Source organism: Hibiscus syriacus, unplaced genomic scaffold, assembly GCF_006381635.1.
Source record: "Hibiscus syriacus cultivar Baekdansim isolate YM2019G1 unplaced genomic scaffold, ASM638163v2 tig00110785_pilon, whole genome shotgun sequence".
NCBI classification, from domain to species: domain Eukaryota; kingdom Viridiplantae; phylum Streptophyta; class Magnoliopsida; order Malvales; family Malvaceae; genus Hibiscus; species Hibiscus syriacus.
In genome coordinates, this window is record NW_024062862.1 from 828,763 (window position 1) to 846,642 (window position 17,880).

Genomic DNA, 17,880 nt, shown 5'->3' on the forward strand with positions numbered 1-17,880 from the left:
AATACTATTCTCAATAGTGTTTCCAATACTATGTGTGATTGAGCATTACCAACACAGACTTTCAAAGAATTATGTAGAGCTTCCTCCGAGTATTTCTCGCTAGCGAGATGAACCATCAATGGTCGACCACTAGCTAATCTCCCATGCATCTTCTCCTTGCCTTGTTTAGCTTCCTACATGCTCACTTTAGACTTGGGAATCAAAACTTGGCGAAAACAACAAAGAGAGAACAAATTTGAATTTTACCTGATCATCGAATCAAATAATTTTTTAACGAACTTTTGATTGATCTTTTTGTCGCCTAAAAGATCTTCATATGTGTTGTTTAGTAATTTATATACTACTTTAATAGAGGGCGATTAAATATTGTACCTGATTGTGTCTTAAAAATAATTTGTTTATCTTGTAATATATTTTGATTTTATTATAATTAATTAGTATTTAAGCCATATAAAATAATTAATTTTTTCTTAGTCTTTTTAGTTTATTGAGACATAATTTATGGAAAAATACTGACACATTTATTTAAGAGATTGCTCTTTAAATTAATTCCCACGGACATTTTTGCAATGAAAGCTTTGGTTTCAAACAATTTATGAATCTAATTGAATTATTTTTAATTTGTATATTTTCAATTAAAAACGATCCTTATGGACATTTGGGTGGCCATGAATGATATTACCATGCAAAGAGCGCTAAGAGGTGAAAGATCCTTGTTCCCTTGGGAATATGCTGGCCATGGTTTGCTGATATATGCACTTCATTCTGACTGAAACAGGTGGTTGGTCTTTACCAACTTAAAAATGTTAGATTCAACAACAAAACATCAGCTCTTCAATAAATTCAACAACATTCTCAATCACTTGTCCAACACATTTATGTATCACATGTATTGAGATGGTGAGAGCAAGTCGTTGATGCATGCCTCTCAACATCCCGTTGAGGACGAATGTGTCCACCTCTGCAGTCTCCCTGATCTGGAGTGTCGAAACAACCTGTCATGCGATAAGACCAGCCGAAAGTCCTGCACTTCCCCAGCCTCCATCCTGAAAATATGGTGCAGCAAGATCCCTTCCATAGTCTACATATGAGAATGACCAGTCATTGTTTCCAAACTCAGCCCGTTCGTGTTGAGCTCTATATGCATTGGTGACCCAGCCTTCACAGTTTGCATGAACCTGATGCGGTTGGCAAGGTGCCCCTCCACCCATAAATAGATCAAAGTTGCCAGCATAATCCCGACAGTTGAAACCCTCTTTTCCTTGCGTAGCATAACCTTACATGAATCATCAGAGTTTTCACCAAGGAGGACATGCAAAGCGACAGCTTCAGCAATCTCAGCACCTTCCTCATCGAGCCTCTGCTGCTCTTCCTTCTTTTTTTGTTTCTTTTTCTCTAGTTCAGAGCGGATGGCAGCGGAAGTAGCAAGGGCTTTCTCCAAGCGCCTCTTTTTCTTCTCAGCCTGTTTAATACGATCCAACTCATCTTTCACCTGCTTCTTTTTTTACTTTCCTCACTACTGGTTGCACTTTATTGCATGCATTGTTATCCATGAGAACTCAAAAGCTTTTAAACACGGAATTCTGTTAGCTCATATTTTTTTTCTCTTCAAAGAAGGTTCCGCTAAATCGTATATCTTTCTCTATAAAACAGTCCTTTCCTTTTTTTTCCCCAAAAAAGTTCAGATGCTACCTATTTCTAATTAATTCTCTTACTGAGAACTAATATAATTATATAACACTAAGAGTACACCCACTCAGGTCTGTAGGAATATCTCATCTTACGGACAATGCAATCCCAAACAGAAACAACAGGGGAACATAGAAGAGCAGAACGGTAAGACTTTGTAGGTCCATCCTTCACCAGCATCCTTCCTAGTTTCCCACAACCATTGCATTTACCCATCTTGTACAAAAACCAACAAGCTTACCCCGTCAAATAAGACTATATTTGTAGTCCAGTTCAAACAACTCACATTGCCTTCCCTACAGTATTAAAAGATGAACACCATCTGAGTCAATAAACCATGAAGCCAAACTTCGGGTGCAAATTAAACTGACAAACATTCACAGGTAAAAAGCAGATAATATGGATAAAAGTACAAAGACAAGTAGACAACAATAAATTCAACCACAAATTCATAAAAGGAATCAACAGATTGAACTAAAATAACAAAATAAAACCATCCAGCTCCATAACATAATTAAGCAAAGATGGACATTAAGACGTACCGATCCAAGTTGATTCTTAGAGTCATGACAACTTAAATGAAAAATGCCTTGGAACTGTAGGGTAAGCAACAACTCAACAATAATGGTATTGGTGAGACGCTAAATATTCAAGCATATAAACAGACAAGTTAAACGTAAACAACTCTGGAACTGAAGGATACACAACAAATCAACGTTCATGGTATTGGTAAGACAAAAAAATATGAGAAGTGCATAAAGATTATCCGCACAGTTAGCATGATAACATCATTGCGTAAATAGAGAGTGAATTTGTGCAGAAAAAAGATACATGGCGAAATTAAAATGGAAAAGAAAGGTCAACATCAATAGAAAAAATAGAATATACCCAACTGAAAGATAATCGATTCCAGAAATTCTAACCAATCCTAGCACTATCTGACTTAATTTTTCAAGCAAGAATATGTAAAAGGAAAAATTGAAGTTTCTAAAACATCAGACAATTCAACAACAAAAGGATTCAACCCAACGCCATAAAGTAAATTTCTTATTTTTATCAGGCTGTATATCAAATCTCAATTTTAGTTTTCCACAATTCTCTAGCATACCAAAGAGCAGCAGCATCTAGATCTGTCCTATGGTAGAAACAAAACCCTAAATTCAGATTGAATTTGCAATACAATTATAGGCAGAACATGATCCACTCGAACAAGTTACCAAGAAACCATATTTAATTAAATAAAACAATTTAAAACATTAATCAGCATCAGATCCAAATACCAGATAATCAAAACAACACAAATCAAGAATTAAAACTAAAAAAAATGTCATCAAGAGAGAAGATTTAGATGAATCTAACCTTATCAAGAATGTTAAGAGGGAAAAGAAGCGCCTCCACTACTGCTTTTAATGAAAAAAGAAAACTGCAAACCAAAAGAGAGAGAGTGTTAACTGAAGTTGCGTCAGCAGGGACGGATGAGAACGGTAGTCTCCTTAAAAATTTTAAATTTTTTTATATATTTTAAATATTTTATATTAAACATATATTTTCATTTTTTGAAATTTTATAAGTTTATTTTCTCTTTAAATTTTATAAATTTATTTCATAATATAAATACCGTCCTCCTTGCGTGTTTGGATTTTGAGAAGAACAGAAAGAAAAACTATAAAGGAAAAATAACTAATCGGATTATTGAAGTTCGGAGAGCACAGAAGGTGTGAACTGTGAAGGATAGCCTTTAACCACTGGTAGTCTCTAATCTCATTAGCACTACCATAAAGGAGACACACTCCATCAACCATCGACCCCATGTAGATCAATTTATTTTACATTGCTAAATGATTCAGAACAGCGAATGTATAAACAAGAGATATCATAAATACTCAGTTATGTATACATAGTTTATTCAAAAAAATCTAAGTATACTTTTTTTATATATATTTATATTTTTTAAAATAATAAAACGAATTTTTAAATTAAATTTAAATAAAATATAAAAAATCTAAAGTTTAAAAAAAGTTTGTTCCAAACTCTTGCATTACAATATATATATATATATATTGAAACATTGCTTTACAATATTTTATTAACACTAATCGTATTAGATGTTTAGTTATAAATATAAATTAAATATAATTTTATAAAAATATTATCTAAGTTCAAGTAACATAGAAACTAATTGTAATAAAACTGAAAATATTGACTGAAATTTAATTAGTTAATTAATTAATTACTATTAGAAATTAGCCGCAATTCATCGCTCATTTCCTTCGTGATTAGAGTTAAAATATTTCAATCCAAATTAATGAAAAAGATAATTTTTTAAATTTCAGACCGGATATGAGATTCAGTGGGTCCCGGCAGAACCGGACCCAACTATTCTGGTCAATCATCAGGCCACTTGATGCATTCCACGTCAGTATTTTTACATCCAACGCCTGGTAATAAAAAAGAGAGACAAAAGTGGCACCTTTTAGCCATGCAAGCATGATATCACCGTGGGTTATAAACATCCAAATTTTTGCCATACTCTGATTTCCTTGCACGTAATAATCTAAACATTGTATAATTTCCTTTTCTTTATGATAAAATGAGAAAAAATAATAATAATTGAGATATTCTCAATCAAATTATATCACTTAAGATCCATGAAATTAGTGTTCCCACCCGTATAATTTGTAATTATTCCATTAATCGATTAACAACACCATTCTTTCAATATAAATATGTTGGACACAAATTATATTATTTTTAAATCTTTAGAAATTGTTATACTTTCAAATGATTTTAGATTAAAATTGTGCTCTTAAAGACACAAAATGTAATAATATTATTAAGCTCTAATATTACATTATCAACCTTATTTTTGGTTAATTTAAGGTATCTATTCAAAGATAATTCTCAACCACTCAACATTGAACTCTCAAACATCTAGCACTTTTGGTGCTCGAACTTGAAACCTCAAGAAATAGCAACAATTCTTTTAGCATCTAATTAATATTCAGTTGAAAACCAATGCATAATTTCACATACTATTAGTGAATGGAATAATAATAAATTTATGTATAATTTTGCCATTACCGTTACATATCTTACAAACCTTTAAATTTTGCTTTATTTTGTTTAATTAATTCTAGTAGTCATGGCATTAAATCAATATCTCATTCGTGATTCTGCTTACCATATATAAGCTGCTGCACAATAAAACATTCTCTATATAAATTCTTTTTTGCCCAAGAATCACAAGTGTATCTCATTTGTTTTCAGCTATGGACTTCTTAAGAAAATCCCATGTAATATTTTCTTTTTCTTTTTCTCGAGAAAATCCCACGTCGTTTATCTTATTCTCAGCACGTTCGACTGAGATTTATACTTTCGCATTATAATTCTCTCGAATTATTGTTATTTTTCTTATCGATGAAAATAAAATAGACTGTGACGAGGAAATGCTAAGCATGTTGGCTTGTTGTTTTAGGTGATCCAGATGTTGATCTCAGCCATATTGTTATTGGAATTATTGAGTTCGAGCGTTGCGGAATTTCGAGCCGTCGAGCATGCGACAGTGATCGAGTTCCCGGCGCTTAATTGTCGGAAACACAGCGCGGTTTTAACTGATTTTGGTGGAGTCGGAGACGGTAAAACATCCAACACGGAGGCGTTCAAAGCCGCCATAGCGAATCTCAGCCAGCTCGCGGCGGATGGCGGTGCACAGCTTGTTGTTCCGCCGGGGAAATGGTTAACAGGGAGCTTTAATCTCACCAGTCATTTTACTCTTTTCATCCATAAGGATGCTATTATTCTGGGAGCTCAGGTAACACTTCAATTTCGAGAAAATTGAACCGGAAGTAAATAAATAAAATATAATTAGTGATTAAATATGGATTTAGCTTTAATACTATAAGATTTGGTAAAAGAAAAAGTAAGTGATTAAAGGAATTATAAATAGAATTTGAGGGAAAAAAGTAAACAGGATGAATCGGAGTGGCCTCATCTTCCAGTTCTGCCTTCTTACGGAAGGGGAAGAGACGCCGGTAGTGGAAGGTTCAGCAGCCTTATTTTTGGCACCAACCTCACCGATGTCGTCATTACAGGTAAACTCCAAACCAACACCCATCATTATGATTCTTTTGTAGTTATGTTCATGGTCGAGTCAAATTTATTTAAATTTTATTCAATGGAACATCAAATATGAGTTTCAAAATTTATATTTTTGTCTAAATCATTTTGAATATTAAATAGTCTATGAACTTTAAAACGAAAGTCCGAGTTCAGAATAATGATTGAGTTGTTTTTGACTCATCTGGCTTGTAACTTAAGGTAACAACGGCACCATCGATGGCCAAGGTGCATACTGGTGGAAGAAGTTCAAAGAGGGCACATTAAATGAAACCAGGCCCTACTTGATCGAGGTCATGTATTCCAATCAGGTGCAGATATCGAATCTCACACTGATCAACTCCCCATCGTGGAACGTTCATCCTATATACAGCAGGTCAATCCGATCTCGATTTAGTTATAACCAATTTATTTTATCCAAATTTTCATCTATATTCTGACTGGTAACCGAAATCGCAGTGATATAATTATCCAACACGTGACCATTATTGCACCCATTGATTCTCCTAACACGGATGGAATTAACCCAGGTGTGTTTGCATTTATAGGTTAAAGTTTTGAACTCGTTTGATATGAGCCTTTAAATGCTAATTTCGTTGTTTTTCCTTTTTTCCAGATTCATGCACAAACACCAGAATTGAAGACAGTTTTGTAGTCTCGGGTGATGACTGCATAGCTGTTAAAAGTGGTTGGGATCAATATGGGATCAAGTTCAACATGCCCACCAAGCACTTGGTGATTAGAAGGTTCACCTGCATATCTCCCGACAGTGCCACGATTGCTCTCGGAAGTGAGATGTCCGGTGGGATCGAAGATGTAAGAGCCGAAAACATTACAGCAATCAATACTCAATCTGGTGTGAGGATTAAAACTGCTGTGGGAAGAGGAGCTTATGTGAAAGACATTTATGTTAGAAACATGACAATAAGTACAATGAAGTATGTATTCTGGATGACAGGTTCTTATGGCCAGCATCCAGACCCCGGATTCGACCCGAAAGCATTTCCGATGATCAAAGGAATCAACTACAAAGACATAGTGGCTGATAATGTCACATATTCAGCGAGATTGGAAGGGATCGAGAACGATCCTTTCACGGATATTTGCATTTCGAATGTCGATATCAAATTGACTGCAAAGCCAAAGGAGTTGCAATGGAACTGCACTGATGTTCAGGGAGTTACCAACCGAGTGACCCCTGTTCCGTGCAATTTGTTGCCTGAGAAGGAGATTGATTGCCCCTTCCCTGAGGACAGGCTGCCTATTGAAGATGTCGGGCTGAAGACTTGTTCGGTAATCGGAAACTTTTGATAGTAACTTGTACTCTACTCTAAATTCTTATAACAAACCGTACTTTAGCATCTGGGAGAAAATAAAGAAAAAGTTCTAAAAAAAAATCAGAAATCGAGTTAATAATGTAACGACTTATATAACAAACCGTACGGTAGCAATTAGCCATGAATTTTCTGTTTTTGTTCAACTTTGTAATTATTGTTTACCAAATCAAAGGTAAAATAGAAAAAAACATATTATAAAATCTTCAATTGATATAGTTCTCGAGTTCAATCTTGAGATAATCTTATTCTCTTAATTAAAAAAATTGATCGCAATTGTTTGGACAGAATCATCTTTTGTTCAATCCTTTCAAACGTGTCTAGGTAGCTTTAAAATCAGAATGGTACACATGGTTATAGCATTTGGATAATTGTAAACAAAGATGAACGAAAGTTACATGACTAACAAGCTTAAGGAAATATCTATATTACTCGAGACTTAAGCATGTTGGATTTGGATCATGGTTTAACTTTTTTTTCCATTTTTATAAATTTGAAAACTCTTTGAAGAATATAATTTCATATTCATACATCGGATACCGATATTTCAACAAAATTAATGAAAAAAAAACACTGATATTTGTATCCACCTCCATAGCAGCAGCATAGAAAATACTGTGTTTATATTAGAAAGTAGGCATAACCTCACGGTAAGATTATGCAGTCGAAACTTGTCTGAGAACTGTACAACATAAATCCCCCCACCCCCTCTTCAAAACAAAGATAGAGCACGCACTGTACACTCTCTTTCCAACTCTTATCCTTTCGTTCTACACCCGGCTCTCCAAAACTTCCCTTAGTTGCAGATGAATGCGGAGAATTATTTGGAAACTTTGCAGCCGATGATCCTACAAGTAGCATATATGTATACTTACTGAATATCACGGTCCAGAACTCTTTTTTATTTAAGTCCTTTCCCGGCATGAAAATAGAGTCTATTAATTATAAAAGAGGTAATGTACAGCTGAAATTAGAGAAAACCTATCACCTACAATATTAAGTGATTCTTTTGGATTGGTCGTCATCAACAGCATTACAAGAATCACCATTGTCATTTGTCTCCGTGTCAATCTCATATGAAGAAAGCAATTTTCTCTGTATCACAAAGCAATATCTTATAGGTTTAGGAACAAATATATAGATTAACCAAAGAAAATACTCAAAGTTTGAAAGTTTTAAGAAGTAGACATTTTACCTAATGATAAGTCAAAAAGAAAAAAAAAAAAAAAAAAGTCGGGGACAAGCTATGGCGCTACTAAACGAAATCATCCAACATCAAGATATCATTAACATTTAAACAGGCATATATGTGTGATGATGCATTGAAAACAAAAATCTCTTCATCTCTTAAATTTACAGCCTAATATCACATAACAACTTCCAATATTCAAAACATATCATGCACAGAGCCAGTTGCATGCAAGATTGATCAGTAATATCTTAGGAGTCATCATCATATCATACTTTGTCAAACTGTTGTATTTCTAAATGCTGACTACAGAAATCTCATGGTAATTTACGTGGAAGAAAGCACAGTGCTGCAAATTGTCGACCCCAAAGGATAATCAGACCCCATTTACTTAGGCTGTATCATTGCAATTCAAACAATATCTACCAACATAAATTTTCTTGGCATTCAACCCCTTCACCTATTAGAAGGAAAGACAAAACTACTAATAGACCAACATTACTACTTTTACTAATCGAGTCTCATCATGCATATCGTGAAGGAAGAAGTAACCATTAGAAAGAGCTAAGAAATAGAAACTCACTTGATCCTCAAAATCAGGACTTGTCAGATTGATGGAGAGGTTTCTCATCAACAAAAGCACCTAAATAGGAGAACAAAAAGTATTAGCAATCATGTCCATAGCAAGATCAAGTCAGATTGTATAAACTGAGATTGTAAAAAGAGCATACTGTTTCAACATCTATTGGATCCATCTTCTTAAGTTTCTGCAGATGACCGATGGTGTTTGGATCAAAGACACTACCAATAAAACTGTATATTTGAGCAAAGTCGGGCAACACTGCACCAAGCAAAATGCTAGTTTAAAGGGTGTGAGGATAATATAGATAACATATAAGATTATAAAAGTATGGTAACTTTAAGACAAACCTCTCAGTGCATGACCTTGATTTCCCTGATCAGCTATCTCCCGAATTTGTCTCGTCTTCCGGGTACTTTCAGTGCTACTACATGAGTTATTGGTCATCCCAATACCTTAAAGAAAAAAATGCAACAACTATTCAAATTTTAAAATTTTAAAGGGGCCAACCCTACTAAAAAATTTAGTTCAATGCTAGAATCCGAAGAAAAAAAAAAGAAACCTTTTTTATCTTGTGCGGAATTGATGGTTTCTGTGTTGTTTGTTTGGGAAGATGCAGCAGTTCTAGTAACAGGGTTAATAAGCATCGATGGGGGATCGGTACTAAGAACATATCCAGTGTCAAGTAAAGTAGCAGGTGACTGCAGAGGCTCGGGTACTTGAGGGTGTCCAAAAGCTGCCACATGTGACACACAGAGGCACGGTTATTAATTTGAGTTTGCTCCATGATTTTACGGTGATGCTTAAGATCAAATATCCTCACCGTTTTTTAAGGCTTTTTGAGGATATGGATGGGCGGCTTTCCTTTTAGGTCGAGGAGGAGGTAGGTGTTCACTTGTTCCATTCTTTTGAACCTTTAGAAAGTACTTCTGGGCATGGCTACGAATCTATAAAAACCAAAAGGCATTTCATTTCAAATGTTTTTCGTGGGCATTCCTTTCTGCACCTAATGCTAAAAGTAAAAATAAAGGTCTAATACTGGTTTTTACAGCATCCGGATTTCAAGCTTCTTACTTAAACAAATGAAAGCAATCTAAGATGCAATGGAATGATTACAAAGTATGACTCATAACAAAAAAAAAATCGCCTACCTCCCTAGTCACCTGCTTCTATCCTTGCAAGATACAAAACCATTACAGTAAATTTTAATTTTACCTGAATAACAGTCTTCGACCCAACATAAGCTTCAATCTTTTTCCAGTCACGATCGAATCTGAACAGAACCCAGGGAATGAAAACAACAAATGCAAGTGAGACCAGGAAAGCCATTTTGGCAAATATAAACACATAAAGCATGATTGAACATGTTCCGAAAGTAACAACAAGAAACTATATAACAGCTACATAATTAGGAATTTATATTGCATTATTGCTGCAGCGGATGCATTTTCAGTCGGACTGTGTTTATTGTTTATTGCAATTGCCAATGCAAACAATAACACAGTGGCTTGCATTACATATCGACTATGAATATCGACAAGGAGAGCCAAAACAGAAAAATAGAGACCATAACATCGCGTCCATTGCTGCTATCTAAAATCTCTCTCATCTTCAAATATTCAAGTAGTTTATTTCAATTCTGATTCTTTTCAGTTAGATAAGAAGCTTAAAGCTAACAGAATATACGAAGGAACATATACAAACATAACATAAACCAATCTAGTAATTTCAGCTACTTATAAATAAAATAATAAAAGATACAATCTTAAATATCGAATTTCATAAAAAAAACCTTAAAACTGAATAGCCAAAGAAAAGTCATAGGTTTCCTGAGAAGATTAAAGAGATTGCACAATTATCATGTTAGTGTTTTAAAAACCCTAATTTCAAATGAAAACAAAGCAATTTCGTAGCAAAGAGAGAAAATTGTTTGTTACAGTTGGAGAGCTTCGAGGAATTTGTCGTGTTCAGGTTCAGTCCAGCTCTCTCTAGACTTGCTTATAGTGTACGGCTTTCGGATTTTCTGACTCAAATCCTCCGAGGATGGAATCATGGACGCCGTCGCATCAACCGTGCCAAACGGTCCTCGGCCGGGCAACGCCATTCCAATCGGATCCAGGTAAAATAACTCAACCGGGTTCGGGTTTTAAGAAACCATGTGAGATTTTGGGGAAGTTTTTTTCTTTTGGAACTAAGCTTTTAAAGAACTGAGAAAATACCGTTCGAAGAATGGCGGCTGAGGTTTGCATATAATCATATCAAGAGGGCGATTTGGATTGGAGAATGGAGACTTCCTGGTTTTCATCTGACATTAGAATTGGCGAATAAGAATCTGCCACGTCTTTGGTAAAGTTAAAAAACTATTTGTTCTGAGACTAAATATTTTTCGAATTTGCTTACTAAGTATGAAAATATAGTTAATGGGTTAAATTTTATTTTGTTCATTGAACTAAACAAATAATTTTAAAATCAACAAATCTAATGAAATAAGATATTAAATATTTTAAGTAATGTTAAGAGTTTAAATTGTAATATTTATGAATGAAATAAATTGGATTGAAAAATCGCTTCATATTAAATATTTGTAATATTTGATCTGAATTAATCAATTAATAAATCAGATATAAATGATTATAAAAAAATTTAAAAAATAATTAATTCAATAAATGAATTGATATAATCAATATGTAATAAATTAACTAGATGTCTACATATGACACTATGGGTTAACAAAAAATACTTTAGGTAAAAATATATTTATAAAAATTATTCAAAAAATTGTTATAGGTAAAAAAAATAAATATAGATTTTATGTAAGAAGTTAAACAATTATATTAAAAATTTAAGAATGTAAAATTTTAGGAATTGTGAAATTATATCATCAATAGAAAATACAAAGAAAATATATAATTTGAAATTTTTAAAAGATGTGAATGTACCCTTCGATTTATCCTTAATCATAATTAAAATAGTAAGATATTAGTATATAAATTTATTATCTAAACTTTTTGTATAATCAGATACTTAATTGTTTTATACAATTTGATAGCTAAATTTTATTTTGTAGTACAATTAAGTATCTAATATTTTTAAAATTTACAAGGCCCCAAAATTTTAACATCTAACTATTAAATTTGTAATCCATTATTTCTTTAATTATACTATACCTAATTATACAATAAAAATAAATATTATTTTACACATAAATATCAAAATTAAATACTAATTTTTTTACCCAAACTTAAAGGAGCTTGAGTGTATCTCATGAGAAAGCCCAAGACAAATCCATACATATTATCCCAACACAACTTAGTAGATTAATATACAATTTGTCATTGATTAAGTCTAAAAGTATATCATTAGTTATATTATACTACGCGAGCAATTATGATTAAGGATGAATTAAAGGAGTTGATTGGAGGTGATATTTTTATATATTTTAGATTCTTTTGAATTCTTTATTAATAGTTTGTTTTTTCTTTTTAAAATTTTATAAATTTATCATATATTAAAATTTCATACATTTATTCATAACATACGTCCGTCATTGATTGTTTTAAGCACAAAAAATTTGATTAACCAATCCAAACCACAAACAAGGGTTCAAAATAGTTTTTCATTTTGGATTAAGTTGTTATCATTCTTAAAAATTTATAAGTAGATTTTAGGAGATCGATGAAGTGTTATATCTTTTAAATGAAGTATGAGATTTGAACTATAATGTTATGAAATGATAAATTAGATTGAAAATGGTATTTTTTTTATTAATCTCTATTGTATTTAATCACGATTAATCAATTAATGATCAGTTTGATTAGTTTAGGGTGATTACAAGGAAGATAATATTTGTTCAAAAAACTCTTAACTGTTTGACAATGAACGTTTAAACATCTCTCCATACGATATACTCAAACCCAATATCTTTAGAGATAATTATGATCCCTTTAATCAATTAATAAATTATAATTCAAAAATTAAATATCTATCATTATTATAATTCAAATTATGCTCGTCTTGTTTGAATTTAAAACTTAGTTCAATTATTATTTAAAATTAATTAATTGTGTCTTAAAGAATATAATTTATGACGTTATCTTTTCAAACTTCCACTTGAGAAACTAAGAAGAAGAAAAAGAACACCATAGTGCTCAACCTGTTATAAGGACATCAAATTACAACTTTGTGACAAAGTCATATAATCATAGAGAAGAAGAAGAAAGAAAGAAAGATAACACGTGGTGACATTGTTAACTTCTCCTTGAGTTCCTAAAGTGGAAGGGAATTAACTTGATGTTAATTGTGAGTATTATATATATATATATATATATATATATATACTTTTTATAAATGCAAATTAAATTTAAATTTGAAATATTTTAATTAGAATTGAATTTAAATTCTATATAATCCAAATTCAAAATAATGTAAATCAAATTTAATTCGAATGCTTTAATTATTATTTGTATGTAAATGATAATTTATTTTAAGAAATGGAATTGGTGATAGTGGGGATGACCTAAATTTGGATAAGATAAAGCTCTACAAAGCTATATCTTCATAGGCTGGTTTCGTTTGTCAATCTCGACCTAAGCAACTAAGAGAAGTAAACCAAGAGAATTCAGTCAAAAAGTTGGCCTTTCCCCATTTTAGTTGAACTCAAAGAAAGGATTTGTATTTTTGTTTTTTTTGCAAATATTCACATACACCCATTAACTTGCTTTTAAAACATCTAATCATGCTTTAAAAGTTCCAACAATCTGCTCTATTATAAGTTTGATAAATGTCGGTCCACTTCTAAATTTCCTTTTGAACTTATCATCATTAATGAGATTATGTGAATGTAATACAGATGCAAAGCACGCAAGTATCCAATATAACCAAGTGGTTTGCAATGGAAAGGATTCCACGTGCAAGAGGAGCGCGTGATGATTCCCAAACTTTTTTTTTTGAAAAAAGAAAAATGGGTATCCAATTATATTTCGAGTACATAAATCTACAAAGGCAGTGCGTGTAGGTTAATTTGGAAGCATAGGAAGCATTGTCATTTCGAGTTCCTCTGCCCATATTGCCCCATGGGCTTCGGCCCCACTGTTGACATTTTCACATAGTCAAAGAAAAAGTGAAAGATAATGAAACTAAAAAACATAACAAAAATTATTTTATATTGCTATGAAAAATTCTATAACACTTGTCGAGTATGGACGATTAACGATGAATACAATTAAGTTAATTTATAAAATATTAAATTATAAAGTATTAAACATATAATTATAAATTAGTTAAAAATATAAATGTAATTTAATTAAAATACAATATTTATAAAACATTAATTTTTATGATAAATTATACCATTGACCACTTAACTATTTTCTCCTTTTTACTTTAACCATTGATTTTTCAATTTTGTCAACCAGATCGCCTAATTATTTAAATATTGTCAATCAATTCATCTGCCTTTAAATATTAATGGAGGAGACGAAGTGGTAGTTAATAAAATTTGTATAATTACATATTTAGTCCTCATTACTTGCACATTCTATAAATTTGGTCCTAACTTTTAATTAATTTAATAAATTTAATCCTTAATAAGATAGTGACATGTGTCACTATGTGATTGGATTTTTTCTTAATATATTTATTTAATTTAATTAATTTTTTATCCAATCAAATGGTGTTACGTGTCACCAATTGAATCAATTACCGCTACACCATTCAAAGGACATACATATCACGACATAATATATATAGTTAATGGTAATAAAAAAAAGGAAAATGACCTAATAAGAATTCCACCATGAAATAATTGAATAATATGATATATATACACACACAAATATTATAACTGATTAATATGTGAATGTATTCTATTTATATTTTAAATCATTTTAATGGAAAATAAAAATAAAAGTAATTTTATATATTATAATTGAATTATAAAGAAGAGCTTCGTTTACTTAGAATTTTCCTGATAGTTGAGGGTCTATCGTATTAGTAAGCATTTTAACTTATGCATTGACTTGTTTATATCCTAGTTAGAGTAAGAATTTTATATTTTATTATTTATTCATTATATATTTGAAGAAAATTTTAGGGGAAACTTGATTTTATTGAATTAGTTTATTTTAATATAGAGTTGTTAAATAAGATTATAATTTGATCGACATTATAATATTTTAAAATATAAGATATGCTACATTTCAGTTCTATAAAATTGGAATAATGAAGACAATTTATTAATTTAAAATATGTAAAATGATACATTTCAATTATAACATATTAAATTCACTTTTATTTTAATTTTTGCATTAAATGTGATCTAAAATATAAATAAAATATATTCATTTATTGATCAATTATAATATTTGTTTATACATATTTTATATTTTTATACTATTCAATTATTTCATCTTTGAGTTCTTCTAAGGTCACTCATTACCATTAACTATATTATAAATTATATAGATTTTGTTCTGTATACTAGACAAATTTAGTAGTCCAACTTAGTAGTTAGGGTACTTAGTTTTTCGGCTTGCGTCTCAGGTTTAAACCCCACCAACAGTGGTTATTGGTTCAATTGGTGACACATGACACCATTTGATTGGATGGAAAATTTATTAAATAAAAATATATATATAATCACACAGTGACACATGTCACAATCGGATTGATGATTAAATTTATTGAATTAAATAAAAGTTAGAACAAAAATTAATAGAATGTATAAATAATGAGGACTAAATGTGTAATTATATAAATTTTATTAACTATCACATCATTTCCTCCGTTAATATTTAATGGCAGGTGGCGTGATTGATAAAATTTAAATAGTTAGGTGATATAATTGATAAAATTGAAAAATCGGTGGTTAAAGTAAAAAAGGATAAATAGTTAGATGGTCAATGATATAGTTTACCCTAAAACTAATGTTTTATTGTATTTTGATTAAATTACATTTAGATTTTTAACTAATTTATAATTATACGTCTAGTACTTTATAATTTAACGTTTTTTAAATTAATTTAATGTTACTCATCATTAACGGTGTTCATTCGTGCTCGTCGAACGTAGCAACAACATCCTATTGCTATAGTGAAATGAAATATTAGATTTTTTTAGTTAAAGTTAAAAATTTAAAATTTAAAATTTATAAATAAAATAATTTAGATTGAAAGGATTATTCTCATATTACACTCTATAATATTTAATTTAAATTAATCAATTAGTAAATCAAATACTAATATTATAAGAAGACATTAAAAAAGTTCTGTAAGAATCCAGTGCAGAGAGAAGGGGTATGATCGCTATTTGAGTTCAATTTATACAAATTCTTGAATGGGGAAAATTCTATAATGAAACTTTATAATTTACAAAACATAAATTTAAGACTTCAGTTAAAAACCGATGAGTAAGACACATCTTTTCTCTATTTTCTCACCTGTACAAATAATAAGCAATTACCCAGTCAAGTGCACCACCATTTCCACTCTCTTCTATCTCTTTCTAATCGTCTCATGCTCCCTTCCGTTTCCCTTTTCTTTGTTAATTTCCTCTCTTTTACAACAGGAGAAAGTCAGCGCCGTCATTTTCTATCTTCCGTGTCTATATTTCCTTTCCACCTACGTTGATTTGGTGGATACCAAACATGGCTACGGACTGGGATCTTTACGCGGTGGTGAGGAGTTGTTCGTCCGCCGTAGGAAGCAATCGATCCTCGAAAGGGAATAACAACGGTTGTCACGAGAACCCTTTGGCTTGTTTGGCTTCATTGACGTTTGAGGAAGAAGATGACCCGTGTGCATTTCCTACTCTAAGTAAAAGTGGTTCTTTGCCAGATTCTCACGAACCCTTTTTGACACACGCCGACCCCACCACCATGGGCATTAATCGAGGCATAGATCCGAGCTTTACGAGACATGTTGACGGAGGATCCAGTGGCCTACATCATCAGTTACAGCAGCAGCAGCAGCAGCAGCAACAACAACAACCCACCGTTACGACGACCCCTGCTGCTCCTATTTTCAACTTCGACCAATTTCTAAACCAGCGACAACCACAACCGCTGCAGTTGAGGAAACGAGTTCAACAGCAGGAGGTTCCAATAACAAGAAAGAGGTGATAATTTGTTCAAAAGATTGAAGCTTTGCAGTTATTTGTTAGCATAAAAATCGTCCATTTTTGTCTGATTTTTGCAGGAAGAATCAGAAGAGAACCGTTTGTCATGCAACGGGTGAGAATTTATCGTCAGATCAATGGTCATGGCGAAAATACGGACAAAAGCCCATCAAAGGTTCCCCCTATCCAAGGTTGAATTAATTTCTGTGCCCTCCAATGGCTTCTCTCATTACTCTTTCTGCTTGTTTTTTAGTTATAAAATTTTGGTTTCTTCAGACACTACTACAGATGCAGCAGCTCGAAAGGGTGTTCAGCGAGAAAACAAGTCGAGCGTAGCAATTTCGAACCCGACACCTTTATCGTTACCTACACGGGCGACCACACTCACTCTAGGCCCACTTACCGGAACTCGCTCGCCGGCAGTTCTCGAAGAAACAGGCTATCGACCATTCGAAAGGCAGCTAATGTTTCCTCCTCCTTTTTCATCTCTCCAACGACACCGGTTTCAGATTCTGAAGACGGCGCTACCACCGTCAACGTGCACAACGCGGGTGATAATGAAGTTAAAGAAGGTGAAACCGTTAACAACATGGCTCTTGAAACGTCTCCCGACGCAGAGAACGATGATGATAATGATGTTATTTTGATCCCCAACGTGCATGTTAATGAAGATCTTTTCAATGGGTTGGGAGAACTCGTGTCTGGTGCTGGCGGTGGCAGTAGTACTATTGGTAGTGGATTAGGACCCAACTGGTCAGCCTTTGGTGGTCACTTTCCATGTTGGGCTACCGGTAACTCTGCCTCAAGCGCTGGAACCGCGGCTGGTCGTGACTGATAGGCAGATTTCAACCTTTATTTTG

At 32.4% G+C, this 17,880-nt stretch overlaps 3 protein-coding genes and 1 pseudogene across 3 annotated transcripts; 2 read left to right on the forward strand and 2 right to left on the reverse strand.

The window, feature by feature from the left end:
* Nucleotides 1–814: 814 nt before the first annotated feature.
* Nucleotides 815–3,113, reverse strand: LOC120140445 (annotated as a pseudogene).
* Nucleotides 3,114–4,029: 916 nt separating this feature from the next.
* On the forward strand, nucleotides 4,030–7,179 carry LOC120140523 (probable polygalacturonase). The gene is made up of 6 exons (XM_039155495.1): nucleotides 4,030–4,104; nucleotides 5,165–5,500; nucleotides 5,660–5,780; nucleotides 6,007–6,181; nucleotides 6,265–6,335; nucleotides 6,422–7,179. The coding sequence occupies exons 1-6, from the start codon at nucleotides 4,030–4,032 to the stop codon at nucleotides 7,114–7,116; spliced, it is 1,473 nt and encodes a 490-aa protein (XP_039011426.1). The 3' UTR covers nucleotides 7,117–7,179.
* Nucleotides 7,180–8,057: 878 nt separating this feature from the next.
* On the reverse strand, nucleotides 8,058–11,136 carry LOC120140425 (protein REVEILLE 6-like). The gene is made up of 8 exons (XM_039155413.1): nucleotides 10,846–11,136; nucleotides 10,124–10,181; nucleotides 9,732–9,855; nucleotides 9,471–9,644; nucleotides 9,259–9,363; nucleotides 9,060–9,169; nucleotides 8,912–8,971; nucleotides 8,058–8,234 (listed from the first exon to the last, which is right to left on the reverse strand). The coding sequence occupies exons 1-8, from the start codon at nucleotides 11,010–11,012 to the stop codon at nucleotides 8,136–8,138; spliced, it is 897 nt and encodes a 298-aa protein (XP_039011344.1). The 5' UTR covers nucleotides 11,013–11,136; the 3' UTR covers nucleotides 8,058–8,135.
* Nucleotides 11,137–16,462: 5,326 nt separating this feature from the next.
* LOC120140524 (probable WRKY transcription factor 27) lies at nucleotides 16,463–17,855 on the forward strand. Its single transcript, XM_039155496.1, has 3 exons — nucleotides 16,463–17,020; nucleotides 17,101–17,211; nucleotides 17,297–17,855. The coding sequence occupies exons 1-3, from the start codon at nucleotides 16,551–16,553 to the stop codon at nucleotides 17,853–17,855; spliced, it is 1,140 nt and encodes a 379-aa protein (XP_039011427.1). The 5' UTR covers nucleotides 16,463–16,550.
* Nucleotides 17,856–17,880: the final 25 nt, after the last annotated feature.